This window comes from Ursus maritimus, unplaced genomic scaffold (genome assembly GCF_017311325.1).
Source record: "Ursus maritimus isolate PB19 unplaced genomic scaffold, ASM1731132v1 scaffold_31, whole genome shotgun sequence".
Taxonomy (NCBI): Eukaryota; Metazoa; Chordata; class Mammalia; order Carnivora; family Ursidae; genus Ursus; species Ursus maritimus.
The window spans coordinates 8,322,818-8,335,346 of NW_024425675.1; the positions used below are offsets into that span (position 1 = coordinate 8,322,818).

Here is a 12,529-nt window from a genome sequence, read left to right on the forward strand (position 1 = left end):
TTCTCCCCTCCCCCCACCCCGCCCTGCAATTCAAACACACCTAGTTTTTTTTTCCCAGAGTTAAAATAAATCATTGCGGTTTTTGGCATGGGTAGGAGAAGAAAGAAAAAAAGAAAACAAAAAAAAAGCTAGACTCTCACTCAACAAAGTATCTCACACTCTGGGAAGCACTCCAGAGGGGAGACCTGCTGAAGAAACAGTCAATTCATGTCACCCTTTCAGTCCTGGGTGCTGGGGCTGGGGGTGGGCATGGCAGCCCTGGACGCGCTCATTAAGTTTTAGTGTTTTATTCGCTTCTTTTTCTTCGAGCATATATGCCTGAGTTTGCATCATTTGCACAGAGAACACAGCTGCATTTGTTTTTCTTTGTCATTTTCTATTAAAGAGTAAGTTTTAGCTCATTAAATATTTTTGGTACCCTCAGAGTGGGTCAGGTGCGTACGCCCCAAGTGGCGCTTGGCATTTCGCAGCCAGTGCTACGTCACTTTCCTCCTTTCTCTCGGGATCTCGTTTCTTCTCCTGGTCCCGAGTTCTGCCTTGCCGGGCCTGCACTCACAAGGGCACCCTTGCCTCGTCCTCTCTGTTCCACTGCAGTCCTGAGAGGTGGTAGATCGAGTCCCCTCCCTGAAACTTGCTGGTCCACAGCCGAATCATCACCTTCCCCTCTGCTTCTCTGTTTTTCAAGAGCCAGAGAGCCAAGTTCAGATGTAAGCCCCCCCCCTCCTCTCGGGGACCGTGAGCACGTTCCCTCGCCGTCCTATCCAGGCATGCTGGATGCTGATGCTGCTACGCTTAGCTCCCATTCCTTTGCTTCACTCGGCAAATAGTTTTACCTCCAGAACAGCCTAATTACTGACTATAATTGAAATGAACGAAACAAACTAACAAGTGCCTACAGTTTGCCAGCTGCTGAACCAGTAGATGACGCCGCTGTTTTCACAGAGCTCACAGGCCGTTGGAGGAGAAAGACCGCTAAACAGACAATTAGAGTATAGTGTGATTAGTCCTTTGAATTGGGAGCAAAGGGAACGCATGAACTTGGTACCAAACCCAAATTTAAAGTGTTGGGACAGATTCCGTAAAGCGTATCTAAGCTGAAACAACAAACACGAGTTAGCACCTGTCGAGGCGTCTGGGTGGCGCAGTTGGTTAAACGTCCCGATTCCTGGTTTCAGCTCAGGTCATGATCTCAGGGTCTTGAGATCGAGCCCCCTGTCAGGCTCTGCGCTCAGCGTGGAGTTTGCTTGAAGACTCTCCCTCTGTCTCCCTCTGCCCTTGCCCCCACCCCCACCCCATCCTCCCTCTCTTTCTGTCTCTCAAAAAAACCCAAAAACAAAAAAACACGTGAAGAGGACAGGAGTGTCCTTACAAAAGCAGGCAGCATGTGATGAGTCCCCGCAACATGAGGGAGAACCTGCCACATCTCCGGAAGCAGGGTAGCCCCACGTAGCTGGAGCTGCAGGGCATGGGACGGAGTGGCAAGAATGCAAATTAGGGACACCAGGGTAGCTCCCAACGTGCAATCTGTATAAACCTGTCAGAGAATTTCTGTTTGATTCTGTGTGCAGTGGAGGCAGAAAGCGAGATGCTGGTGAGGAGTGGCAGAAGCCAGAACCGGGGTGGCAGAGACAGGAGGGAGCAGTGGCTGAGGGACATCGTAAGGTGAAGGGGAGTTTGTTGTTGTTTGAAGGTAGGAGAGAATTTATTTGCTTAAGTGCTGACAGAAGGGAGCTAGCTGGAAGAGATGAAGATTCAGGAAAAGGGATCTCTGAGAGAAGGTGTAAATGAGTGTATGACCGCAGAGAAGCACCTAGATGATGGTGTAGATGGGTTTAGATATAGAAGTTTCTAGAAAGGACTTCGAAGACCTTTCCACTTGTTGGCTTCTGCGATCTCTGGAGTAGATGAGGTCTTCTGAGCTTGAGGAGGCGATGGCGACACTAGAAGCTGCATTGTGTCTGCAGATTTTTATCGAGGGCTTGCTTTATGGGGATGGTAAGTGACAATAGGATTCCTGCCCTCACAGCACCTCTGTCTAGTGGGAAAGAGACCACGAGGTGATGTGTTACCCAGTTGTTGAATTGCGACTTTTAGGTATTGGGAAGACAGGACGCTCTGAAAACCTAAAAATGAGAAACACAATCGGCAGGGTCAGGACAGTCTTGCAGACTTGCTTGAGGAAGATCTGTTTGAGCCAAACTCTGACCTATCAGGACTCCCTGGGCTCCAGACGCAGGAAGGAACTTGGGCAAATGCTTTGAGGCAAGAGGACGAGGCAGGGACCAGGTCCCGCGGAGCCTTGTAAACCATGTGAAGATTTTCATTTTCATTTTTTTTTTTTTTTTTTTTGGAAGAGCCGCTAGAAACTGCATTTCCAAGAACGTTAAGCAAGGGAATGACAGGATCAGAATAGCTCCTTAGAAGGACTCTGTCTGCTGGCGACGGGGGCGGGGGGGGGGTTAAAGTGGCTGGTGAGCAGGTGTGGGACGGCTAAGGAGGCTGGTCCAGGGGTTCACCCTCCACCCAGGTGAGCACGGCAGCACCTCGGACGAGTGCGGCAGCAGCGGCAATCAAGAGGGTAGACCTGCAGCATATTTAGGAGGTAAAATTGACAGGCTTTGGCAGTTGTTTGGTGGTAGGGGGTATGTAAGCCAGTTGGAGACTCCTACATGACTGCAGAGAACGGGAGCATTGCAGCTACCATCGTAGGGATGTGAGAAATACAGTTGGTAGGAGAACATAGAATAATTGCTGGAGAATGTGTAAGTCCAGTTTGTTCGTGGAGAGCAGGAACGTATGGCAGGACTGCTCCAGGGCTGTTGTCTAGGGGTGGGTGTGGGGAGGGGCCACCGGACTGATCTTAGACTGGAGGTTTCCTTAGGAAGTGTGATAGGAGGACAATGTGTAAGAGATTTGAGAATATTAGCAAAGTAGAAGACACGGTGGCCCATGGAAGTGAAGGGCTGCTAGATAAGCAGGAAAGAAATGAGAAAGCGCTGGAGGTCCTTGCGACAGTAGGTATGGGAAGAACAACAAGGGATTAGAGATGGAAGTCCTACTGGAAAGTTTGAATTTAGTATTTCAGGAGTGAAATCGCTGCTGGTGATGGCTGAGTCTCGAGGTCTGCCCCATGAGTGGTGGAAGTGAAGTAGAGGGGAAGGTCGTTCGAGACTCAGAGTCAGGGAGGTTAGAGGCTGGCGTTTTGAAGGGTGTTCACGACGTTGCTGAGCTCACCCAAGGCGATGGCAGGAATTGAGGTGCAGAGAATGACAAGAGCCAGGGGCTAACGTCCCAGAACAGTGGCTCTTGACAGGGGCAGCACTGCCCACCAGGAAGCATATGGGCATTCAGTCTTTTTTGAAGTCAGAATGGCTAAGGGGGCCAGGAAGGTAGACGTGCCACTTCTGCGGAGCACAGTTCCGACCTGCATCCCACACTCTCTCTCGGATGTTTGTAACAGACATTCAGGGACTGAACAGATCAACACAGGGTGTGGTGTCAAGATAAAAGGTCTGCCTTCCCGGACAACGCAGCACTGTCCCATCCCATTTATTTTTATACTTATATATAAAGTGAGGGTCATTTGCAAAAGTATCGTTTTCTTCACTGTGATAGTCTTGACCTGTTATCTCTATTTCAACTAAGGCTGTTTCCCCCCTTCCCTTTTACCATTTTCCAAAAAGTCTCCCCTGTCCTTCCTTTCTGGTTGCTGGTCTTTATTCACCTATTTCCCTGTGCCTTTCCTGCTTCCGTTTTCCCGTACTTTCTTGTACAGAAATGGTTCCTGATCTTATTACTCTTAAATCCAACCTTATTGTAGGTGACTGCAAACATCGGACATCATTAGGTTTCCTCGTCATGTCCGAGCATCTACATATTGATACACATATTGTTTCATTATAAGTACTTTATCTTTCACATATTACAGTGAGGGCATTTTATTAATTTGAAGGGCTGGTAGTTACATTAGCTCTGAATTCCATTTCCGGGCATAGATGGGATATTATATTTACTATAAAAAGGGAGAGCTGAGCACCAGGGAATTGGTACTTGACAGCAGTTCTCGGAAAGATGGAAGGTGTTAGTGAGTGACCAGCAGGGGAGACAGGGGAGGGCCCTAAAAGTGTCGGTAACGCAAGGAGGGCACAGCCCCCCAACTCCAACTTCACCTTCACTCAACTTTTCCCTCCACCCAAGATGGCCTCCATTCTCTTCTCTGTCCACCTGTCTGTTCTTCACTGTCCAGCATAAAACCTTATTCTTCTCAAAGCCCATAAGAGGAAGTAGCCAAGGGAATAATACAAATGCCTGGATTCCCGGGATCCTTCCAAGAGAGGGAGCGTGATTACTTTCCGAATTAGCATGAGTCTAATCAAGGCTCAAAGACAATAACTTTCTTAGGGACCCAGCTCCCCCCCTCCCCCCGGGCTGCTGTTATGAGATACCACAGGCGGGGTGGCCTGTCCACAACGGAAATTGACTACTCACGGTCCTGGAGGCTGGCAGTTGGTGGACAGGTGCCCTCACAGCCGGGCGAGGGCCCTCTTCCAGGTCACACACGTCTGCTGTGTCCTCACATGCTGGACGTGGAGGGAGCTCTGTGGAATCTCTTCTTCAAGCGCACCCATCCCTTTCTGAGAGCTCCACCATGACCTAAGCACCTCCTAAAAGCCCCCCCTTCTAATGCCTTGGGCGCTGGGATTCCAACACGTGAATTGGGGGCGGGGGGCACACACATGCAGACCCCGGCATCCAGCATCACCAGGGGAAGGAGTAGTGAAGAGGGGACTCTAACCCAGGACAGTCCGGGCCTGCAGCTTGCGTTCTGCCCGCCGCCCTGACGGCCGAGTTGCGAGACGTTAGCCATTCGGGGCTTGTGACCTTCTAACTTGTGTTTGGACTCCTCCTTGAAACCTCGCGCCCAGTCTCATCATCCTTTTGTGTGACTCTCTCAACCCGGTTACTTTCTTTGAAGGCGGCGTTCACTTCTGTTCCGCACGGCATCTGCACTATGCCTTGTCCATGGGGGTGTTTACTCGGTATACACGGACTGCTTTCTGCACCTCTGGCCTGTGCCGGTTGTCAAACGCTTAAGGACCCACTGAAAGCGGTGTCAGGAGAGTTACCTTGACCGGGGTACATGTGGCGGACGGTTTTGCAAATGTAAAACACATCATTAGATTTGGCTCTAAAATAAAATTAACGTTCAAGGATGTTCTTTTATTAAGCTCTACAAACATCTGAAATTGAAACAGCAGGTGCCCAACTCTGCACTTCGGCCGTCTCAGGCGTATATACTTTTTTAGGCTCTTCCGGATACCGTCACTCGGTGATAGACTCAGATACTCTGGTGTGTGTTTCACTGAAAACCTAAGTATTTCTCATCTTTGAAAGGCAGGGATTTACATTCTCATAGTAAAAAAGCAACAAACGAACTAGCTTTTCCTTCGGTACCCCTGACCTCGAGATACTCTACTCGGGATGCCAGGTGGGACCCACGTGCTCCTTCTGTGAATTATAGACGTGTTTAAATGGTGTTTGGTTTCATGCCGCGTTTGTATTCTGCTGTCTTTCAGGCCCTGTAGGAGTCGGTTTGAATGAACTGAAACGAAAGCTGCTCGTCAGTGACACCCAACACTACGGCGTGACAGTGCCCCGTAAGTTCCCTGCTCCCCCAGTAGCGATCGGTCAGCACTGACCTAGCGTGGGTGGCATCTGGCCCCGTTGCAGGCATTCAGCCTCTGGACCCACAACAGCCCTAGCAAGTATGCAGGAAACTGAGGCACGGGAGTGAAGGGATTGCCCCAGACTGCAGAGACCGTTGGCAGGACGTTTGTTAATCACGGCTTCTCTATTCTCAGTTTTTATGGTGAATTTTAATATACATATGACACTAAATTAGTATTTACAGATTTTCTCCTAAATAAAAGCCTGACTCTTCTACTTCCTAAAATAAGTGCTAATGTTTTCCAGAGGTTTTCACCAGGTTTAAGATCAGAAGGACCAACCCACAGAGAGCCGAAGGAGGCCTCTTCTAATAGAAGCCTTTCTTAATTACTTTTTATATGTAGTAATTGGCAGATGGTGTTAAATGGGCCTTTCATGGCCATATAATCCAAATATGGTGGGCTTCTTTTCAGTATACAGAATTAGATCTATTTTTATAAAAGAGGTTTTCATAGGCTTTCTTACAAGTGAAATGTGATGCTGGAAGCATTTTGACCTCCAGAATAAATGCCGTTTGACTACTTAATGTGTTGATGTTAGAAAGCCGTCTAAAAGGCTAAAATTGAAATGTTGGCTTTTTCAAGTGGTTTTGGTACTGTTAAAAACAAAACAAAACAAAAAACACAACTGTTTGTATATGGCCCTGAGCAGTGTTCTCTAGTTTTGGAAGAGTTCAACTTTATTTTAAAATTATAGTTCTCTATTACCTCAAGTTACTCCTTGTTACTGCATTTTTCCAAATTATTGTTTATAATCATTTTCAGCCATACGTTACAGGGCCATTGGTTTCCACCAACAGAGATGAAAGGAAAGGAAAATGTGGAAATGTGGAATTAAACAGTGTTTTTTTCCTTTTTTTTTTTTTTTAACTTTAATTATTCACTTCTCTTGCAAAAGCTGATTCGCAATATGTGGGTAATTCAAGAATTTTACAAAACAATTGTCAGTCTTAGCAATTACAAAGTAGCTGAAGGGTGGAAAAACAGATGACAAAGGGGGAAAAATGCATGTGTTAATTTCCTACCATGTATTCATCTCCTTTATTTGTCTTCATTTCATCGTCCCAACCACTGAGCAACATCTGCCTGCCACAGAGGAGGAAGCAGGGAGAAAGGAGATGGGCTTGCCCAGAGTTGTACACGTCATAGTTGCACCCACCAAGACTCCACTTTCCATGTCCCTCCTCCCCCCATACAACACTACACAGTCTTTTCCAACTACGGATGCTCTTTATTGTCTCACAGTTAGTAATAAACATCGATTTATTTGGAAGATGATAAATACCAATAAGGCTGTCTCCCAAACATAACCCGTTATGACAGTTTTGGTGTTACTCAAGGACCTAGGGCAACGTACTTGGCCTCAATCTATCCAACACTTCAGATAACATCTGTCTCTGAGGTTGTTAAAGAAATTGACAACATCCAGAAAGGTTCTGCGGCTGGGACTCTCCAAAGAAATCCCCGAAGTAGTAATTTTCCACTCAGAATCACTTTTAAACAGGTGTTAATGTCAGAGAATCCCCACAGAGCAGTGTTTTCCAGACTCGCCTGATGATAAAAATCTCTTGGGCTTCTTAGGAAAAGATTCCAAGGCCTTTCCAAAGAGATTCTCCTTCAGGAAACCTGACAGAATGCCTGAAAGTCTATTTTATATATCCCAAGTGACTCGTAACACTGCACATCTTTGGAAAATAACAGCCATAGCATGAACTCCGGGTGATTTAATTAATTACAGAAGAATATATTTTAAGAACAGTGTTGGAATTTGAGATTGTTTTGCTTTGTAAAATACTCCAGGTAGAGTCTTGATTATCTAGAGAAAAATTATTGCTTTGATTATTCGACCAGTATTCTGTTATATATTTAACTCTAAATCTTTCCCCAAAATGTACTACTAAATCTCCACCAGAATGGGTAAGTTGAAAACAATGGGGAGCAATGGAACTCTCACACATTGCTGGTGGGAGTGTAAATTAATTTCACCCACTTTGGAAAACTAAGTGGCAGTGTCTGTTAAGGCTGAGCCAACATCGACCCCACGACCCCGCGGTTCCACTCCTAGTACGCAGCCACCAGAGACGCACACAGCATGCCCTCGGGTAGTCTTAGAAACATGATGCGCAAGAGCTTCAAACTGGAAACGACCCAAATGCCCAGCAGGAGGAGACTGGAGAGGTACCGTGATGCTATGTTCACACAGCGGAAGACGGCAATGCACGGTTTGCCACTGCAACACAGCCACACAAATGAATCCCCCAAACATGTTCAGCGAGCAGAGGCAGACACAAAAGAGAATATGCGGTAGGAGTCATTTTTACAAATACAGTAAAAGCAGTGCTAGCGTGCGCTCTTAGAAATCTTGAGGAGGTGGGTTGGAAGGGTGTTCTGGAGTGCTGGAAATGTCCCGTTCCGTGGCCGAGCGCTGCTCTCACGGGCGTTTTCCGAACTGTGAAAACTCATTAAGCTTATGTGTGAACTTCTCTGTACGTTAAAAAGAAATACTTGGTACTTTAGCTCACTGTGGTTCGCGGATGTCATTTTGCCAGGCTCGACCGCACTGCAGTTACGGAAGTTGAACGCCTTCCTTTATTGGAGAAAGCGGGGTGATCGTTACAGGGGATCTTCTCTAGGCTGTTTTTGCAACTGTCTGTGAATCTACAATTATTGCAATTTAAAAACAATTTAAAGGGATGCTAAGTGAGGTAAATACTGCCGCCCTCGGGCTACAATGGCAGAACAGATTAGATGATCTTTACAAAATACCGACGTCACCGCATTAAACATTCCGAGTTGCTTTTAAAGAAGGTGGTGGCCGAGGCCTGTTTTCTGCTCGTTTGCTTCTTTGTGGCAAATCCCAGCCTCAGTGAGCAGCATCGACACTGCGGTGAGGCTCCAGGTGGCCATCAGCACATTGAAATGACTAGTAATATAACCAGCCTTTCGAAAGGCTGTCTCAGGAAATTAAAATAAAGTAGTTAACAAACTGTATTGCAGTCGATGTCAAAGACTTGATGGATTCCAAAGTCTAGTCTGGAATTTGGGCACTCATCGTCAACCACACCTGTTAATCACTTTGTGGTTTCTCGTGAAGGCATATATCATAGTTATATGTTTTCATAGGTTTCAGGGAACTCATGTTCTGTAACACTTCTTTGTCCATAGAAATCTCAGTTGAGATTTCTAAAATATATATGTAAGAACTAGGGTACCAATTTAAAAAAAATTTTTTTTTTCTTGTCTCACCATGGCAGTTATTTGGGAATTTTGTTGAAGCAGGGGAAGAGGGTCGAGTTTGGAGCTGGTCTCGTATTTGTTCGGTGTTTGTCTTACACTGTCAACAAAGGGGGTACGCAGACAGTGAACTGTAGTGAGTGGTGGCCTACATTGTGGTTAATATGTCCATCTTTCCCTTTGAGTTCCCTTCTCAAGAATTTCCGGATCCCTTACTCAGGATTCCTCACCGTGAGTGAGTCTGTGTGACTCCTGTGGTCCCTCACTGTGATTAACACTAAAATTCTTCAGTGGTAAAGTTACATCAGGCCTGGATAATTTGGGGTGCTCCCGATAAGCATATGTTCACTTTTAAATGTGTTTGGCAGCGCCACAAATGTCTCGTTGGCTTGTGTGGTTCTACTTTTAACCTTCCCGGGGACTCCACACGTCAGGGCGGTGATCCTTACAACTGTGCTGCATTTTCAGAGTGAATAAAAATAACTTTTTCTCAGTTCGTCAGAGACAAATTAATGCACATAAAATTCTCAATTTTGATTTTTCAACAATACATTTTTATGAAGCTTACTATTTGGTAAAGGAACAGCAGTAAACAAAAATGAAACTGTTGAATATTAACCCTAAATTCCAAAGCAGGGCATCATACCAATTTTACTATCTTTCTAACTCTCAGATGTGTATTACGTTATATACACTTAACAGATTCTATTTCTGTTGTGAAATTCATTCTTAGCTTTTATGATAGAATTAAATTTATTAGTATTTCATGGTATTCCTGCAAAAGGTGTGACACCTCATAAAAAATAGCATACCTTCTTGGTGCTTTACCAGTTGAAATACAAAAAACAGTTCCAGGAGATCTATCGTATTAAAATATGCTTGGTAACTAAATAGAAGTCCAACTAAAATTGTTCATATAATTTAAATTAATTGGGTTTTATAAATCTGTTACTTCTTGTATTGGGTTACTTTTTTCTCACTTCCCACAGTTTTCCCTTTATTGAGATATAATTGAAGTAAATAAGCCGCACATACTTCACATGTACAATTAGATCAATGTTAACGTATGTAGACCCACATGAAATCATCACCACAGTCAACATACTGAACATTTCCGTCTCCAGAAAATCTCCGCATGCCTTCTGTAATCCATCCTTCTCCCCCTGGCCTTGGGCAGCCATGGATCTACCTTCTGAAACTATAGATTAGTTTGAATCATCTAGCACTTTATATAGATAAAATTATACAGTATGTTCCCAAATTCTTTTTGCCTGGCTTACTTCACCCAGCATGAGTTTAAGATTCACCGAGGTTGTTTCACGAGCAACAATTCATCCCCTTTCAGTGCTCAGTGGTATTCCACTGTACGGAAATACTATAATTTATTTAGCCATCCATTTCCCTGCTGATGGATACTTGGGGGCTCCCCCCCCATGTTTCGTTTTTACAGATAAACCTATAAGCTAAATAGTCTGATGAACATATGTTTTTGTTTCTGTTGGGTAAATAAGTCATAATAGAATGGCCGGATCGTATTTAAGAACCTACCAAACCATTTTCCAAAATGGTCATACCATCTTCCAACCCACCAGCCGTGTATGCAAGATCTAGGTGCTGCACAGCTTTGCCGACCGTTGATGTAGTGAGCCCTTTAAGTTTATCTCCGTGTCATACAGACCTGTCTCAGGGATATTACGGTTCAGTTCCAGGCCACCACAATAAAGCGAATACGGCAGTGAAGCAGCTCAAATGAATTTCTGGGTTTCCCAGTACATATAAAAATTATTCCTAAAAGAAATAGTATTTATGCTTATACTGTAGTCTCTTAAGTGTGCAATAGTATTATGTCTGAAACAACAATGTGCTTACCTTAATTTTAAAATACTTCATTGTTAAACAGTGCTGACCATCATCTCAGCTTTCAGTGAGTCGTCATATTTTTGCTGGGGGAGGGTCTTGTCTTGAGGTGGTTGGCCGCTGACTGCCCAGGGTGCTGGTTGCTGAAGGCGGGGTGACTATGGGAACTTCTTAAAATAAGACAATAATGAGGTTCGGTGCATCAGTGGACTCTCCGTTCATGAACTATTTCTCTGTAGCATGCAGTGCTGTTTGATAGCATTTTACCCATAGAGCTTCTCCCAAAATTGGACGCAGTCCTCTCAAACATTGTGCTTCTTTATCAGCTCAGGTAATGTAATACTCTAAATCTCTTTGGTCATCTCAACAATCTTCAGAGATTCTTCACCACCTCAAGAAGCCACTTTCTTTGCTCATCCGTAAGATGCATCTCTTTATCCGTTAAAATTTTATCACAAGATGGCAGTAATTCCCATCTCCAGGCTCCGCTTCTAATTCTAATTTTTGTGCTGTTTCCACCACATCTGCGGTGACTTCCTCCACTTGGGGCTTGAACCCCTCACAGTCATCCATGAGGACTGGAGTCAACTTCTTCCAAACTGTTAATGTTGATATTTTGACCTCTTCCCATGAATCATAAATGTTCTTAAGGACATCTAGAATGGTGAATCCTTTCCAAAGTAAAGTTTTCTTTCCATAAGTCAGTTTTCAATTTTCTTTGCCCAGATCCAGGAATCACTATCTGTGGCAACCATAGCCTTACAGAAATGTATTTCTTAAATAATAAGAATTGAAAGCCACAATTATTCCTTGATCCATGGGCTGCAGAATGGATGTTGTTAGCAGGCATGAAAATAACAATCTTGTTGTACCATACTCTCCATCAGAGCTCTTGGGTGACAAGGCGCATTGTCAATGAGCAGTCGTATTTTAAAAGGAATCTTTCTGAGCACTAGGTTTGAACAGTGGGCTTAAACTATCCAGTAAACCATGTTGTAAATAGATGTGCTGTCATCGTGGCTTTGTCGTTCCATGTACAGGGCATAGACAGAGTAGATTTAGTATAATTCTTAAGGGCACTGGGATTTTCGGAACAGTCAGTGAGCACTGGCTTCAACCTAAAGTCATCAGCTGCATTCGCCCCTAACAAGCCAGACTGTCCTTTGAAGCTTGAAGCAAGGCGTTGACTTCTAGCTATAAGTCCTGGATGGCGTTGTCTTCCAACATAAGGCTATTTCATTTAAGTGGAAATCTGCTTAGTGTAGCCACCTGCATTAATGGTCTTGGCTGGATCTTCTGGAGAGCTTGCTCTAGCTTCTACTCCAGCACTTGCTGCTTCACCTTGTGCTATTCTGTTATGGACACGGCCTCTTTCCTTAAACCTCATGGACCCACCTCTGCTAGCTTCCAGCTTTTCTTCTGCAGCTTCCTCACCTCTCTCAGCCTTCATAGAACGGAAGAGAGTCGGGGCCTTGCTCTGCATCAGGCTTTGGCTTAGGAGAACGTCACGGCTGGTGCAATCTTCTCTCCAGACCACTCAGACTTTCTCCATATCAACAATAAGACTGTTTCACTTTCTTATCATCCGTGCATTCACTGAAGTAGCGCTTTGAATTTCCTTCGAGAATTTTTCTTTGCATTCACAAGTCGACTGTTTGGTGCAAGAGCTTTCAGCCAGTTTCAGGTTTGCACATGCCTTCCTCACTAAGCTT

General features: G+C 44.9%; 1 protein-coding gene across 1 annotated transcript in view; it reads left to right on the forward strand.

Annotated features, from left to right (window-relative positions):
• Positions 1-12,529, forward strand: part of MPP7 (membrane palmitoylated protein 7) — a 220,590-nt gene that overhangs the window by 195,598 nt on the left and 12,463 nt on the right. Inside the window, exon 13 of the mRNA XM_008683883.2 lies at positions 5,577-5,657. Coding sequence (XP_008682105.1) covers positions 5,577-5,657 — 81 coding nt within the window. The remainder of the gene's footprint in view (positions 1-5,576; positions 5,658-12,529) is intronic.